The sequence below is a fragment of the Scyliorhinus torazame genome, chromosome 8 (assembly GCF_047496885.1).
Source record: "Scyliorhinus torazame isolate Kashiwa2021f chromosome 8, sScyTor2.1, whole genome shotgun sequence".
Taxonomy (NCBI): Eukaryota; Metazoa; Chordata; class Chondrichthyes; order Carcharhiniformes; family Scyliorhinidae; genus Scyliorhinus; species Scyliorhinus torazame.
In genome coordinates this window covers 73,427,545-73,444,570 of record NC_092714.1, presented here as the reverse complement: position 1 = coordinate 73,444,570, position 17,026 = coordinate 73,427,545, and the positions used below count along the sequence as shown (strand labels likewise).

The 17,026-nt window shown below is 49.8% G+C and overlaps 2 protein-coding genes across 4 annotated transcripts in view; one reads left to right on the top strand and one right to left on the bottom strand.

Annotated features, from left to right (window-relative positions):
• The window catches only part of slc35a5 (solute carrier family 35 member A5), a 100,824-nt gene extending 88,638 nt beyond the window's left edge, over nucleotides 1–12,186 (bottom strand). For 2 of the 3 annotated variants that reach the window (XM_072513826.1, XM_072513827.1), the window contains exon 1: nucleotides 12,047–12,186. The gene's annotated coding sequence lies outside the window, so the exon portion shown is untranslated. The remainder of the gene's footprint in view (nucleotides 1–12,046) is intronic. The other variant, XM_072513828.1, reaches the window with a different exon arrangement.
• A 77-nt stretch (nucleotides 12,187–12,263) lies between these two features.
• Nucleotides 12,264–17,026, top strand: part of atg3 (autophagy related 3) — a 56,109-nt gene continuing 51,346 nt past the window's right edge. The window contains exon 1 of the mRNA XM_072513825.1: nucleotides 12,264–12,452. Within this exon, the coding sequence (XP_072369926.1) occupies nucleotides 12,354–12,452 (99 nt within the window). The 5' untranslated portion in view covers nucleotides 12,264–12,353. The remainder of the gene's footprint in view (nucleotides 12,453–17,026) is intronic.

The window sequence follows — 17,026 nt, the reverse complement described above, 5'->3', positions numbered from 1 at the left end:
GCCCAGACACCTGAAACTCTCCCCCATTACCAGAAACAGCAGCTGGCCCAACCTCCTCTCTTGCCCCCTCGCCTGGATCGAAAAGACCTCACTCTTCCCCTTGTTTAACTTATACCCAGAGACCCGGCCAAATTCCACCAACACATCCATGATCCCTCCAATACTTCCCAATGGGTCCGATATGTAGAGCAGCAAGTCGTCCGCATATAGTGAGATCCTATGCTCCTCCCGTCCCCACACAATACCTTTCCAACCCCTTGACGATCTAAGCGCCATTGCCGGTGGCTCTACTGGCACGGTAAAGAGCAATGGGGAGAGTGGGCATCCCTGCCTTGTTCCACGATGCAGCCTGAAATATCCCAAACTCACCCGGTTCGTTCTTACACATGCTGCCTGATACAACTGGAGGCAGTCCACACACCCCTGCCCGAACCCAAACCGTCTCAGTACTGACCACAAATATTCCCATTCCACCCAATCAAAGACCTTCTCTGCGTCCATAGCTCCTCCACACACCGTCCCTCCAAGGGCATCATTATAATGTTCAACAGATGCCTAACAACAGACGTCTAACATTAGCCGACAGATGCCTCCTCTTTACAAACCCTGTCTGGCCCTCCCCTATCACAGTTAGCACAGTTGCTTCACAGCTCCAGGGTCCCAGGTTCAGTTCCCGGCTTGGATCACTGTCTGTGCAGAGTCTGCACATTCCCCCAGTGTCTGCGTGAGTTTCCTCGGGGTGCTCCGGTGGATTAGGTGGATTGGCTATGCTAAAAATTGCCCTTAAGTGTCCAAAAAAGGTTAGTTGATAAGGTGCAGGTGTGGGAACGGGGTGGAGGTGTGGGCTTGGGAAGGGTGCTCATTCCAAGGGCCGGTGCAGACCCGATGGTCCAAATGGCCTCCTTCTGCACTGTAAATTCTATGATTACCTCCGGCACACAGTCCTCAATCCGTGAGGCCAAAATCTTTGCCAACAACTTGCCGTCTACATTCAGTGATATTGGGCGGCAGGACCCACATTGCCAAGGATCCTTGCCCTTCTTCAAGATTTAAGATATTGAGGCCTGCAATAATATTGGGGGTGGGGGGGCATTCTCCCTCACTTCATTAAATGCCCTTACTAGCAGGGGCCCCAGGTCTCCCAAAAACCTTTTACAAAATTCTACCAGGAAACCACCTGGGCCCAGGGCCTTCCCTGCCTGCATCGTCCCCATACCCTCCATCAGCTCCACCAGTCCAATGGATGCTCCCATCCCCTCCTCTACCTTGGGGAACTCCAACCCGCCTAGGAACCGCCGCATTCCCCCCCCCCCCCCATCAAGGGCTCCTATTTATAAAGCCTCCTGTAAAACTCCTCAAAAAGCCCGTTCACCCCCACCGGGTCCCATACCACTCCATCCTTATCGTCCTTCATCTTTCCAATCTCCTTCGCCGCCTCCTGCTTCCCGAGTTGGTGGGCCATCAGCCTACTAGCCTTCTCACCATACTCATACACTGCCCCTCTGGCCCTCCGCAACTGCCCCACTGCCTTCCCCGTGGTCACAAGTCTGAACTCCATCTAAAGCTTCTGCCTCTCCTTCAACAATCCTGCCTCTGCGCCTCCGAATGCCTCCTCGCCTGTCTGCCCGCAGAATCTCATCCACCAACCTTGCCATCTCTGCTCGCTCATCCTTCTCCCTATGCACCCGGATCAATATGAACTCCCCCTTAATCACTGCCTTGAGTGTCTCCCACAGCATGGCGGCCGAAACCTCACCTGTATCGTTTAGTTCCACATACCCCCGAATGGCGGCCCTCACCCGTTCACACACCTCCTCATCCACTAACAACCCTACGCCCAGCCTCCACTATGGGTGCTGCCCCCCCCCCCCGCCGGTCCACTTGCAGGTCCACCCAATGTGGCGCGTGGTCTGAAACCATGATTGCCGAGTACCCAGAGTTGACCACCCCTGCCAATATCGTCGTACCTACCACAAAAAAAATTAATTCGAAAGTACACCGTGCACATGGGAGACGTATGAAAACGCCTTTGCCCTCTCAAACCTCCATGGATCCCTTCAGCTCCTTCACCACCGCCGACACCCTCCCGACCTCAGCCAGTCTAGCCCTGGATCAATGACGTGTTAAAGTTCTTCCCTATAAATAACCAGTGCGAGTCCAGGTCCGGGATCTTCCCCAGCACTCGCCTCAAACTGCACATCGTCCCAATTTGGGGCATAAACATTTATCAGGACCACTGGCATCCCCTCTAGCTTCCCACTCACCATCACAAACTTTCCCCCCCGAATCTTCTACTATACCCACACCTCAAACGGCACCCGTTTATTTACCAGCAGCTAGTGGGAGCCAGCCCCCGCGTCTTCATGTCCAATGCCGAATGGAAGACTTGCCCCACACACCCTTTCCTTAGCCTCGTCTGATCCCCGATCTTCAATTGTGTTTCTTGTAAAAAGGTCACGTCCTCCTTCCAAGCTCCTCAGGTGCGTGAAAACATGTGAATGTTTAATTGGCCCATTCAGCCCCCTCACGTTCCATGTGACCAACCTGGTCGGAGGGCACACCGCCCGCCTCCCCCCACACCACTCCCGATCAACCATACCCATTTCTTAGGCCAGACTCCGGCCCATGCCACGTGACCCTCCAGGCCTACCCTCAGATGTCCACTGTCACCACTCCCTCCCATGCTATGACACAGCAACAAAACCTTTGTCAGAAACCACCCCTCCCCCTTCTCTTAAACAGAACTACCCCATCCCCCTCTACTACACTGATCACCCCTCCACTGTACTCCCGTTAACTAGCCCATCCAGCTAGACTGGCAGCACCGGCCCAAGTCTCCTAACACCCCCCACTGGTTCCCCTCCCCTCGCGCACCTCACATACAATACATAGAGAAAAAAAAAGGTGCACTCACTCTCAATCACAACAAAACATCTCGAAGGAGAAAAGTTCTCCAACAACCAACATAAATGATACAGGAAAAAACGGACAGAAAAAGCACCCATCTTCTCCTTATTCTGCAAGTCCATTGTCTCTTAAAACCTCCATAGCCTCCTCTGGTGTTCCAAAATAATGGGGCAGCGCGGTAACACAATGGTTAGCACTGTTGCTTCACAGCTCCAGGGTCCCAGTTCATTTCCCGGCTTGGGTCACTATCTGTGTCGTGTCTGTACGTTCTCCCAGTGTCTGCGTGGGTTTCCTCCGGGTGCTCCTGTTTCCTCCCACAAGTCCCGAAAGACATGCTGTTAGGTAATTTGGACATTCTGAATTCTCCCTCTGTGTACCCGAATAGGCGCCGGAATGTGGTGACTAGGGGGTTTTCACAGTAACTTCATTGCAGCGTTAATGTAAGCCTACTTGTGACAAAAGATTATAATGATGTTCTTGGCTACTAATGACACCCTGAGGCGAGCCGGGTACAACATCCCAAACGTCACCCCCTTTTTAAAGAGGGCAGCCTTCAGTCGATTAAAGTCTGTTCTCCTCTTCGCCAGGTCCGCGCCCAGGACCTGAAACACCCAAAGCTCACTCCCCTCCCAGGTACATCTCCTTGTCTGCCTCACCCATCTCAGTATATTCTCCTTGTCCAGCAACCAGTAAAGACGCACCACCAATGCCCTCTGCAGCTCATTCGCTTGCGGCTTCCTCAACAGCGCCGTGAGCTCAGTCGATTTCAAGGGGCCAGTCAAAGGCCCCTTCCCCCATCAACTTCTCCAGCATCTTGGCCACATACGCGCTCCCTCAATGCCTTCAGGAGGTTCTGCCTTCAGGAGCGGGTTCTCCAAGTCCTCCACCTTCTCCTTTAACTGCTTCTGATCTATCACACCTATTTCGGCAGCCAACGAGGCCAGATGCTCCCTCACCGCTTCCTCCACTTTCCGAATAGCCTCTGCTCCACACGGTCAATTCCTGCTTTTAACGGCTCCACTGCAAAAGGCTAGGTCCTCCTGGGCCTCCCTCCTCTTTTAATTTAGACTTCCGGTTGCGGCTATGGGGAGCTAAGCCGCACGTTCGGGAGCTCCCACTTGGAATGGACTTTTAGGCTCTTTTCAGGGCCCCCAACGGTATTTGTTCGACATTTCCCGGTGTGGGAAGACTGCAACATTCCCCCGACAGTGTATGGCTTGGACCAGGAGCGGGGCGACTAAAAAGGTGTTGGTGAAGCCAAAGAAAGTGCGAGGGAAGAAGAGCAAGATGGCGGCGGGCGGGGACCAGGCAGCGTGGATCCAGTGGGCACAGGAGCAGCAGGAGGTTATCCAGCGCTGCTTCAGGGAGCTCAAGGCGGACCTGCTGGAGCCGATGAAGGCTTCTATTGATAAGCTGCTGGAGACCCAGACGGCCCAGGGGGTGGCGATCCGCGAGGTTCGGCAAAAGATCTCAGATAACGAGGACGAGATCTTGGGCCTAGCGGTAAAGGTGGAGGCACACGAGGCGCTCCACAAGAAATGGCAGGAACGGTTCGAGGAGATGGAGAATCGGTCGAGGCGGAAGAATCTGCGGATCCTGGGCCTCCCGGAGGGGCTGGAGGGGTCGGACCAAGTTGGTCACCATGTTAAACTCGCTGATGGGAGCGGGGTCCTTCCAGGGGCCCCTGGAGCTGGAAGGGACCCATAGAGTGCTGGCGAGGAGGCACAAGGCTAACGATCCGCCGCGGACAGTGCTGGTGCGGTTTCATCGGTTCGCTGATCGGGAGTGCGTACTCAGGTGGGTCAAGAAAGAGAGGAGCAGCAGGTGGGAGAATGTGGAGGTTCGAATATATCAGGACTGGAGCGCGGAGGTGGCGAAGAAGAGGGCCGGGTACAACTGGGCGAAGGCGGTGCTGCACAGGAAGGGGGTGAAGTTTGGCATGCTGCCGCCGGCGCGATTGTGGGTTACCTACAAGGACCGGCACCATTATTTTGAGTCCCCGGAGGAGGCGTGGGCCTTTGTTCAGGGCGAGAAGCTGGACACAAACTGAGGGTCGGGATGGGGGGGGTCGGGTGTGGGGATGGTCGGGGATTGTTGTTGTTGTGTTACATTTTGAGGGGGGGGGGTTCTTTGTTCTTGTTTATTTTTGGTTCGGTGTGGGTGGTTAGGTTGGGTTGGGCACTGTTTTGGTTGGGTCTGTCGGGTGGGCTCTTGGAGGGGGGCAAGTAAACGGTGTAGGGGGTGGATGGCCGGTAGGGGGGGGGGGATGGGGCGATGCGGGTTTTATGCGGCGCATGTTGGGTTGGATCCCGGACTTGGAAGTGGGGGGCCTGATAATGGGGGGGGGGGGGGACATTAACGCGGTGTTGGATCCGGCACTGGATCGCTCCAGGTCTAGATCGGGTAGGAGGCCGGCGGCGGCTAAAGTGCTGAGGGGGTTTATGAACCAGATGGGAGGGGTGGACCCTTGGAGATTTGTAAGGCCGGGGGCTAGGGAATTTTCATTCTTCTCGCACGTTCATAAGGCCTATTCCCGGATCAACTTTTTTGTTATGAGCAGGGCGTTGATTGCGAGAGTAGAGGATACCGAGTACTCGGCGATAGCCATTTCGGATCACGCCCCACATTTGGTACACCTAGAGCTGGGGGAGGAGAGGGACCCACGCCCGTTGTGGCGCTTGGAGGTGGGGCTGTTGGCGAGCGGGTCCGAGGAAGCATAGAGAGTTACCTGGAGGCCAACGATAACGGGGAGGTCCGAGTGGGGATGGTCTGGGAGGCGCTGAAGGCGGTGGTTAGGGGAGAGCTGATCTCCATTAGGGACCACAAGGAGAGGAGAGAGCAGAGGGAGAGGCTGGTGGGGAAGGTGGTGAGGGTAAACAGGAGGTATGCGGAGGTGCCGGAGGGACTGCTGAGGGAGAGGCGTAGCCTCCAGGCCGAATTTGATCTGTTGACCACCAGGAAGGCGGAGGCGCAGTGGAGGAAGGCCCAGGGGGCGATTTATGAATCTGGGGAAAAGGCAAGTCGGATGCTGGCGCATCAGCTTCGGAAGCAAGACACAGCTAGGGAGATCGGGGGAGTTAAGGATAGGGGAGGGAGTGTGGTGCGGAGTGGGGTTGGCATCAATGGGGTCTTCAGGGACTTTTATGAGGAACTGTATCGGTCCGAGCCCCCACTGGAGGAGGGAGGGATGGGCCGCTTTCTGGACCAACTGAGGTTCCCAACTGGTGGCGGGATTGGGGCCCCGATTGGGCTGGAGGAGCTGGCCAAAGGAATAGGCGGGGAAGGCACCGGGGCCGGACGGATTCCCGGTCGAATTTTACAAGAGATATGTGGACCTGTTGGGCCCGTTGCTGGTTAGGACCTTCAATGTGGCAAGGGAGGGGGGGGCTTTGCCCCCGACGATGCCCCAGGCACTTATCTCCTTGATTCTGAAGCGGAACAAGGATCCCCTGCAGTGTGCATCTTACAGGCCGATTTCATTGTTAAATGTAAATGCCAAGGTGCTGGCGAAGGTCTTAGCCACGAGAATTGAGTATTGAAATGAAAATGAAATGAAAAATGAAATGAAAATCGCTTATTGTCACGAGTAGGCTTTAATGAAGTTACTGTGAAAAGCCCCTAGTCGCCACATTCCGGCGCCTGTTTGGGGAGGCTGGTACGGGAATTGAACCGTGCTGCTGGCCTGCCTTGGTCTGCTTTAAAAGCCAGCGATTTAGCCCAGCGAGCTAAACCAGCCCATAAATTTTTTTTTATTGTCACAAGTAGGCTTACATTAACACTGCAATGACGTTACTATGAAAAGCCCCTAGTCGCCATATTCAGGCGCCTGTCCGGGTACACGGAGGGAAAATTCAGCATTCACAGCTGGTACAGGAATTGAACCCGCGCTGCTGGCCTTATTCTGCATCACAAACCAGCTGTCTAGCCCACTGAGCTAAACCAGCCCCCGCAACCAGCCGCCGGATTGGGTGCCGCAGGTCATCCACGATGACCAGACGGGGTTAGTGAAGGGGAGGCAGTTGAACGCGAATGTGCGGAGGCTCCTGAACGTTATGATGATGCCGGCGAGGGCGGGGAGGCGGAGATAGTGGCGGCGATGGACGCTGAGAGGCCTTCGATAGATAGAATTTACAGTGCAGAAGGAGGCCATTCGGCCCATCGAGTCTGCACCGGCTCTTGGAAAGAGCACCCTACCCAAGGTCAACACCTCCACCCTATCCCCATAACCCAGTAACCCCACCCAACACTAAGGGCAATTTTGGACACTAAGAGCAATTTATCATGGCCAATCCACCTAACCTGCACATCTTTGGACTGTGGGAGGAAACCGGAGCACCCGGAGGAAACCCACGCACACACAGGGAGGATGTGCAGACTCCGCAGAGAGAGTGACCCAAGCCGGAATCGAACCTGGGACCCTGAAGCTGTGAAGCAATTATGCTATCCACAATGCTACCATGCTGCCGAGTGCTTGTGGGAGGTGCTGAAGAGGTTTGGGTTTGGAGAGGGTTTCGTCAGGTGGGTTAGGCTGTTGTACGAGGTCCCGATGGCGAGTGTGGCCACTAACAAGGAGGTCTGAGTACTTTCGGTTGCATCGAGGAACGAGGCAGGGGTGTCCCCTGTCCCCCCTGCTCTTGCACTGGCGATTGAACCCCTGGCTATGGCACTGAGGGAGTCGAGGAACTGGAGGGGGCTGGTGCGGGGTGGGGAGGAGCATAGGGTGTCGCTCTAGGCGGACGACTTGCTGCTATATGTGGCAGACCCGGTGGGGGGAATGCCGGAGGTAATGAGGATCCTCGGGGAGTTCGGGGATTTCTCAGGGTACAAGCTCAACATGGGGAAGAGCGAGTTGTTCGTGGTTCACCCAGGGGACCAGGAGAGGGGGATTGACGCGCTCCCACTAAAAAGGGCGGAGAGGAGTTTCAGGTATTTGGGGTTCCAGGTGGCCAGGAGCTGGGGGGCCCTGCATAGACTTAATTTCACGAGGCTAGTGGAGCAAATGGAGGAGGAGTTTAAGAGGTGGGACGCGTTGCCGCTGTCCCTGGCGGGTAGGGTGCAGTCAGTCAAGATGACGATGCTCCCAAGGTTTTTGTTCCTGTTCCAGTGCCTCCCTATTCTTATCCCGAAGGCCTTCTTTAGGTGGGTCAACAGGAGCATAACGGGGTTTGTGTGGGCACGAGGGACTCCGAGGGTGAGAAAGGTGTTCCTGGAGCGGAGTAGGGATGGGGGGGCTGGCACTGCCCAACCTCTGCGGGTACTACTGGGCTGCCAATGCGGCGATGGTGCGCAAGTGGGTGATGGAGGGGGAGGGGCGGCATGGAAGAGGCTGGAAATGGCGTCTTGTGAGGGTACGAGTCTGGAGGCGCTGGCAACGGCGCCGCTGCCGCTCCTCCAATGAGGTATACCACGAGCCCGGTGTTGGCAGCTACCCTCAAAATCTGGGGGCAATGGAGGGGGCACAGGGGGTAAGTGGGGGCCTCGGTGCGGACCACGATACGGGGGAACCATCGGTTTGTCCCAGGGAGAATAGATGGAGGGTTTCCGGGGTGGCACAGGGCAGGGATAAGAAGGTTGGGGGACCTGTTTGTGGATGGGAAGTTTGCAAGCCTAGGTGAGCTGGAGAAGTACGGGCTCCCCCCGGGAAACACCTTTAGGTATCTACAGGTAAGGGCGTTTGCCAGGCGGCAAGTGGTGGAATTCCTGCTGCTGCCGCCACACACGGTACAGGACAGGGTGCTCTCAGGGGTGTGGGTTGGAGAGGGGACGATCTCGGCAACGTACCAGGTGATGCAGGAGGAGGAGGAGGAGGCCTCGGTGGAGGAGCTGAAAGGTAAGTGGGAGGAGGAGTTGGGGGAGATCGAGGAGGGGACGTGGGCAGACGCCCTAGGGAGAGTGAACTCTTCCTCTTCGTGCGCGAGGCTCAGCCTCGTACAGTTTAAGGTGCTGCACAGGGCACACATGACCGGGACAAGGATGAGCCGGTTTTTTGGGGGTGAGTACAGGTGTGTTAGGTGCTCAGGGAGCCCAGCAAACCACACCCACATGTTCTGGGCATGGCCAGTGCTAGAGGAATTTTGGAAGGGCGTAGCGAGGACGGTGCCGTGGGTGGTAGGATCCAGGGTCAAACCAGGCTGGGGGCTCGCAATATTTGGGGTTGCAGAGGAGCTGGGAGTGCAGGAGGCGAAAGAGTTCGGTATTCTGGCGTTTGCGTCCCTGGTAGCCCGGCGAAGGATTCCTCTTCAGTGGAAAGATGCGAGGCCCCCAAGCGTGGAATCCTGGATCAATGATATGGCGGGGTTTATTAAATTGGAGGGTGAAATTTGCCTTAAGGGGATCGGTGCAAGGGTTTTTCAGGCGGTGGCAACCGTTCTTAGACTTCCTGGCAGAACGGTAGACAATGGTCAGTGGCAGCAGCAGCCCGGGGGGGGGGGGGGGGGGGGGGGGGGGGTTCTATTTTATTTTTGTTTGTCTATACTAGGGGATCTGAGGGAGTGTATATATTTGCTATGTTTTTCGGCGGGTGTTAATTTATTATTTATGTATCGGGGGGAGGGGGGCACGGGGTTGTCTTGTTTTGTATTTAATTCTATTGGGTTCCTTTTACATTTTGTTGTTGATATTTTGTGAAAACTTTAATAAAAATTTTTTTTTTTTTTTTAAACGTTTAATTTAAAAATTCCACCAGTTGGTCAGTCGACCATTGGGCAGGCAAGGCAGACCCTTTACCCGCCACCATTTTAACCTGTGCATGAAGATTCTCCTGCTCCATTCTTCTCAACCCACTACTGGTCTGTATATCCATCCACCAGCCCCACCAGTGGAGTCAAACTTTACTCCAGTCACCCCTACACCTTTTGCACAAAGCATCCACCCTACAAATGGGGAAAAGGTCCAAAAAAACAGCCTTGAACGGGTGCTGCCAAATGTGCGACCACTCACACCATGGCCGCCACAGGAAGTGCACCCATATTCTACCTACAATTATTAAGACGGTCTATTTCCACCTTCATAATTTTACCTGACAAAAGACGTTCAGGTTAGGTGGATTGGCCATGATAAATTGCCCTTAGTGACCAAAAAGGTTAGGAAGCTTTATTGGGTTATGGGGATAGGGTGGAAGTGAGGGCTTAAGTGGGTCTGTGCAGAATGGCCTCCTTCTGCACTGTAGTTCTATGTTCTGACCTCACCTCATCTGCTGTCAAAACCCTAATTTATGCTATTACCTCTAGACTTGACTATTCCAGCACTCCTGCCTGGTCTCCCATATTCTACCTTCCATAAACTGGAGGTCATCCAAACCTCTACTGCCCGTGCCTTATCTGACATCAAATTCCATTCAACCAGCACCCTCCACTCGCTCGGGGCCAAGCAATAACTTGATTTTAAAATGCACACACTTGTTTTCAAACCATTCCATAATCTCACCTCTGCCCCTCTACCTCTTTCATCCTCACCACCCTGGTATATCTGCACTCATCTGTCCTCTTTCGCATTCCTGATTTAATTGCTTTACCATTGTTGGCCAAGTCTTCAACTGCCAAGGCCCTAAACTATGGTGTGATGACTTTTGGAAATTGTTGTATTATATTTTGTTGCCATGTTATCAAAAACCTTGGGTTCAGTATGTCTGCTGAAACTGTGACTAAGGGGCCATAAACATGAGATATGTCATTGATTGTAACCATTTACTTATTTACGTATAGGTGGCTAATGAATATTGTTTATGAGGTTCCCTGGTGTGTAGATAATTTATGAGGGATTGTGTTTAGTCCTAGCCATGCAAGTCATGGGACATCTTAGTTGGAGGAGACTGGAGAATGCCTTATGCTTGGAATACAGATGGGATGAGCCAGGCCTGCCTGTAGTTTCCCATAGGACTTTAGTCTGACAAGACAGAGGGGTTTTCAGGTCGCTCTCCAAAGGTCTGCACAGAGACGCAAGTAATCCTGATTATTAATTTTATTTATAAGTGGCATTTGAACTCTATTATTGGGTTGCTTACTTGGAATATATAGTAGGTGTAGATAGGGAGTTGAAATTTCCCCTGTTTTTCGTTAACAGTTTTAACAATTAATTGGAAAGATATTAGTGTCACTAACGTGATTGATTGTGTTTAAATTAAAATTTGTTTTACATTATACTTATTGGTCAGTGTTATCACTCATGTGGTTTAGTAGTCTTCTCTCAGTCTTACAAATTGACAATTGTTGGGATTCTCGAACAGGAGTCCTAAAATTAGAATTCCCTTCCTACAACTCTCCACCTCCACCTTTAAGACACTTTTTTAAAACCCATTTTGTGTTAAAAAGCTCTGGTGAGGCACCTTGTAACGTTTGATTTAATATTGCTTTTGTTGGGGTGGAGGTGGAATTTTTGTACCTAGAGGGTGATGGGGATCTGCCACTCAAACGAGGCAGGAACTCTAATCCCACTTTAAAAGTAGTTAAGGGGGGTGTGGTGGTATGTATTAGGGGTATTAAGGTACCCTGCGATACCGAGAGGCTATTGGTGGATAGACGCTGGGTCCCGATTGGATCAGCCGCCTGCTGGTTCCACCCAGTAAGGCGGAGTACAAGAGCCCGGGTTCTCCCAGCAGCCGCATTCTGTAACTGTGCTGTTGGGGAACAAGTCTCTGTAATAAAGCCATCGATTGACTCCTTCTCTTCTCACTCACGGGATGAGATGATTGTGCTACAGGGTGTCGTAACGTCCAGCACCACCGCCCAAGAGTTGCAAGGTGGCATAACTTCTGCACTGTAAATTCTATGAAAACTCTTTTGCAGCCGCCAAAGGCACAATGGGCCGAATGGCCTCCATCTCCGCGATAAATCATCTACGCACTAACCTATTTCTTGATCTGGAGTTCCTCAGTGGCACAGTATCAAGATTAAAGTGCGCACAAAAAATCCCTGGAACAGTAATGCTGCCACATCTCACCATATCAGCTGGACTCTCCCCAGCGGAGAGCCAGCACCAGCCTGTCTGCCCCTACCCCATTCCTTAACCGGTGGGCAGATGGCGGCATTTGCCGGCTTCGCTCCGCTGCACTCTAGGCTCAAACAAACCAACCTGTGCACAATCCCTGCGCGCGACTAAGTCACTTATCAGTTCAACTTTTCGGCGGCGGAGCACAGTTCACCTGAAAGTTGTTGTTGTTTAGCACCGGCCCGCCATTGCCTGAGAACCGACAGAAAGAAGAATCTCCCCTCCACCTCAGCCACAGGCCGCTCACCACCGACCCCTGTTAGACAGTGCGCCGCCGGCCTGCCCCTCAGTGACCTCATCGCGCAGGGCAACGTCGCCTGTGTCACGCGCGGCGGCCTGAGGGAGGGAGGGGTGTGCGCGCGCATGCGCGTGTGCGGAACTTGTTGAGGAGGAGGGAGCCGGGCGAGGAGAGGGAGAAGAGCGCCTTGGTTGCAAACCCACTGACGGCCAGTGACTGCCGCATGCTCAAGGCCGAGCGGGCTGCCGATATGCAGAACGTCATTAACACTGTCAAAGGGACTGCGCTCGGAGTGGCAGAGTTCCTGACGCCGGTACTTAAGGTGAGTGGTGTCTGTTCAGGCCTGTGGTCATCAAAACGCGCGAGTGACAACATTGACCCTCCGAGCCGACAGCGAGGGTCCAGGCATTGAGTGGCTGATCCACCCAGCAGCCAGAACTAGATAACTCAACCAAATACCTGGCTTTGGAAGGCAAGGTCTGACTGACTGGCCAGATGTTCACTGAATGATAGGAGCTGCTAATCCATTCTGTTCCTCACCGATCAGGTTATGTCCAGAATTCGGCTCATCTGTGTAATGTAAACTGTCATATTGACCGGTCACGAACTCTTAAACAATCCGTCTCCCTGATCTTTGGTGAATGCCGCTGTCTGTGCTTCTTCTCCAAGCCAGTTAACAAGTTGGTAACTTTATACGGCTTTAAAATTCAAAACACTACACAAACCAAATAATATACAAAGGCTGATTGTTGTACCCAAGTTGGACATTTTGAGAGCGAAATTTCTTCAGGGGGTTAGTTCGAGGTGAAATTCTACTTTTTATAATCCTGGGTGGAAATGGGAACCTCGGTACCTAGAACCCATGCTGCAGTGGGGAGGTTCTGAGTAGATGGTGCAGGATTTGAGCTGGAAGTTGCAGACCCAGTTAAGATATTTACTTTCAATTTCACTTGCTACTATAATAGCCGTAGTAAAAGTGTACTGTTGATTTGTTTTTACTTGTAATATATGTAGGCGGTATTAAGAAGGAAATTATTATTAGTAGTGTAAAATCTTAGGATAATGTAGCACAGAAGGAGGCTTTGTCCCTTTGTGCCAGTGCTGACTCTAAAAGAGTTAGTAATTTGTCCCAATCCTGTTCTTTTGCCAATTCCTTGCAACTTTCTCTTTAAGTACGCAATTGATTTCCTTTTATGTGTGATATTTCTCAACATTCTTAATCTTTTGAAGAGTTTTCCTTACCAGAACTTGAGATGCAAAATGTTGTCCTTTAAAAATTTGCCGATCGTTGAAATGTAGAGAGAAGTCACAGATTAAATGTTTGATACAAGTCCTTTTTTCAAACCTTGTCACGAACTGTGCAGTGTTGGAAAGCATATCTTCTGCAAACATCAGAATGTAGAATGTATGTCATGAAGATGTCGCCTCAAATGATTTGAATTGAAAATAATTAAAATAGGTCTCATTTTTTGTGACAACCCATGAATAATGTGTTTCTAAATTCCATAACTTTAACTAAAAATATTTTTGTTTGGTTGAAATATTTTTTCAATTGGAAGGTTTGGGCTAGTCATGAATATATTTGCAAAAAATTCCATTTGTGTCTATTGGCCAAAATGACACATGTTTTAAAACAACTGCTGGTGGAAAGGTTTTCCAATTACCATTGTGTGAGGAGAGAAGGAGCATGAAAATATCAACCGGTTTTGACAGGAGGATAAATATGATCTTCAAAATAAGACTGGACTCCGGATATATAAATTGCTCAAAGTGAATCAAGAAAATAGAAGAACTAAGAAATAGAAGCAGCAGGAGTGGACGTTACAGTAAGTCAATCCTGCTCTGACACTTGATACAAACGTGGCTGATCTTTGGATCCGTTTTCCCACCTGCTCCCATATCCCTTTGATAGACCAAAACTCCAGCAATCTTGGCCTTAAAAATATTCAATGATGGAACATCCACATTCTCTATGATCGAAAATTTCAAAGATTCACAACCCTTTTAGTGAAGAAATTTCTCCTCATCTCAGTTCTGAGTGACTGTGCCCCATATTCAAGATTTTCTAGCCGGGGGGTACAACCTCCCAGTGTCTATACTGCCACATCCTTCAGCATCTTGCATGTTCAATAGTTGTAATGATTTCTCAGACAACATTGCCAATCCAAAAATAGAGCAGTTATTTATGATTGCTGTCCAGTCAGGAGTAATCTGCTGGGAAAGCCATCTCAAAATTAGTATCTGTGACTTGATTAGTATTTTTTTTGGTTATGATGCTTATGTTTAGTCCACTTGTTTGAACAACATGTTAAGTTACTGTTGCAAGGTGCAATTCTATGGAGTTATAATGATGTTACAGTTTAAAGGACACTGGAAAGAGATTCTACCAGAATTTCGGATTTCTGTTGCTTTGGTCTTTAAGCATTTTATTCTTTTATCATTTATTTCTAGTTTGGTATAATTTTGCATCCTACAATAAATTGGCGAGCCTTGTATATAGTATATGCATTTCCAGCACAGGTGCATGCCAAATGTCCAACAGGTTTATGCTTCACATTAGTCTTCCATCCTTCTTCATTGAATATAATCAGATATACTTCCATTCCTTTCTCATGTGCTGATCACTTACCTGAAATGCATCTGTTCTATTTATCTCAGCTATCCCTTTGTGGCAATGCGTTCCACATCCTAACCACTCTCCAGAGAAATTCCTCCAGAATTCCATTTTGAAGCATTTAATTATTATCTCCTAGTTATGGCCTCCAAATAAAAGCAAAATACTGTGGATGCTGGACATCAACACTCCCCTTTGTCAATCTCATCTTTACCCCGACCTACCCTTGTTCTACTATTCTGCTCCACACACCTCTTCCATTATATAAATTAATTATATTTCTTCTTTTCTTCAGTTCTGTAGAAAGGTAATTTGGACTCAAAACATTAACTCTGCCTCTGCACAGATGCTGCCAGATCTACTGAGTTTATCGAGCATTTTCTGTTTATATTTATACCTCTGGTTTTGGTTTTCCCATAAGTGGAATCTTTTTTATCCCCCCCACTCGCAACCTATCAAATCCTTCTGTAATCTTAAAATACTTCTATCAGGTCACCTCTCCATCTTTTCTCGAGAAAATAACTCAAAACTGTTTTGTCTGTCCTGATGGTTATAATCTCTCAGTTCTGTTGTCATCCCTGTGAATTTTTTGCACCTTCTCCAAACCGTGGAAAGGATGTAAAGGACTGTTCGCAATACTTTGTGTTGGTCTAACCAAAGTTCTGAGTTTAATGTAACTTTGCTGCTTTTCAATTCTGTTCTCTGGAAATTAATTTTTTTTTATGGCTTTGATAAGAGTTGCAAACCTGCCTATGATGGTTGCTTCTTGTAACAAGTAGAGTTTTGTTGGAGAAGCTGAACTGTCACATTTGTGTTGTGACCATTGAGCCAACATTGTATCCAACCAGTTGAGTGTCGCCTTCAGATGCCTAAGGGCAAGAGTCTTTGAGGACTGCAACATCCGTGCTGATACTAAGATCCTCATGTTCAAGACAGTCTTTTATACGGCTCAGAAAACTGGACTACATACAGACGCTACCTCAAGACTGCAGAGAGGTGCCATCTATGCTGTCTCCACATCAGTCTAGAGCACCAGCATCAAGGCCATGATAATCCAAAACCAACTCCACTGGGCTGGCCGCATGCCTAGGATGCTAGATTCCTGATTGCTAAAGCAAATTATTTTTACCCAGCTCAAGGAAGGCTCCCAAACAAGAAGAAAACAAAGGACAGCTTCAAAGACACCCTGAAGGTTTTTCTCAAGAAATGCAACATTGACATCAACGCCTGATGCTATGTTCTGAAGATAACACGACAATAAGGACTAGAAAGCAATTCTTGACTTCGGCTTAAAGTTTATTGTGTCCAACAATCATTTCTCCACCAATGTCGTCTGTTTCCCCCTTTTATATATGTGCAGTCTATCAAACAATAGGTGTGGCTTATTAAACAATTAAAACTCCAATTCTAACTTGAGCACAGGGGAACATAACTCTTCCCTAACACCTGGGAGACCCTTGCTCAGATGAAACCTACCTGGAGGAACCTCCAGATTGAAGGGACACAATTCTTCAAGAGCACCCAATGGCAAGACTACAGCTATTAGATTCCTCAACTACTCTCCCTCAGACTAATGGAGTATATATATCTCAGCGATGAAATATAAACATCATGGACTTTATATTCAACGAAGGCAGATGATTTTCAACTCATTTCATCTTATTTTTTACAGAAGTCTGTTTTTCTCATTGTGACATCCAGCTAGTTGTTTTTTCATGAATAGAGGAAATGATATTAAACTTTGCTGGTGACAATAGTTTACATTAATGTGGTGCATCTAATATAGAAAAAAATTCTATAACATTTCAAAAGAGGGGATTGCGAGCAAGGGGAGCTTATGAAACCAGGAAGCAACTGTGGAAAGTAAAGGTGGGAATCAAAAGCAAGATTAAAGAAATAGGTTTTCAATGAGGCTTTATAAGGCAGCTGTTGGTGGGAAGGTGGAACATAAGAACTAGGAGCAGGAGTAGGCCATCTGGCCCCTCGGGCCTGCTCAGCCATTCAATGAGATCATGGCTGATCTTTTGTGGACTCAGCTCCACTTTCCAGGCCCAAACACCATAACCCTTAATCCCATTATTCTTCAAAAAACTATCTATCTTTATCTTAAAAACATTTAATGCAGGAGCCTCAACTGCTTCACTGGGCAAGGAATTTGATAGATTCACAACCCTTTGGGTGAAGAAGTTCCTCCTAAGCTCAGTCCTAAATCTACTTCCCCTTATTTTGAGGCTATGCCCCCTAGTTCTGCTTTGACCCGCCAGTGGAAACAACCTGCCCAC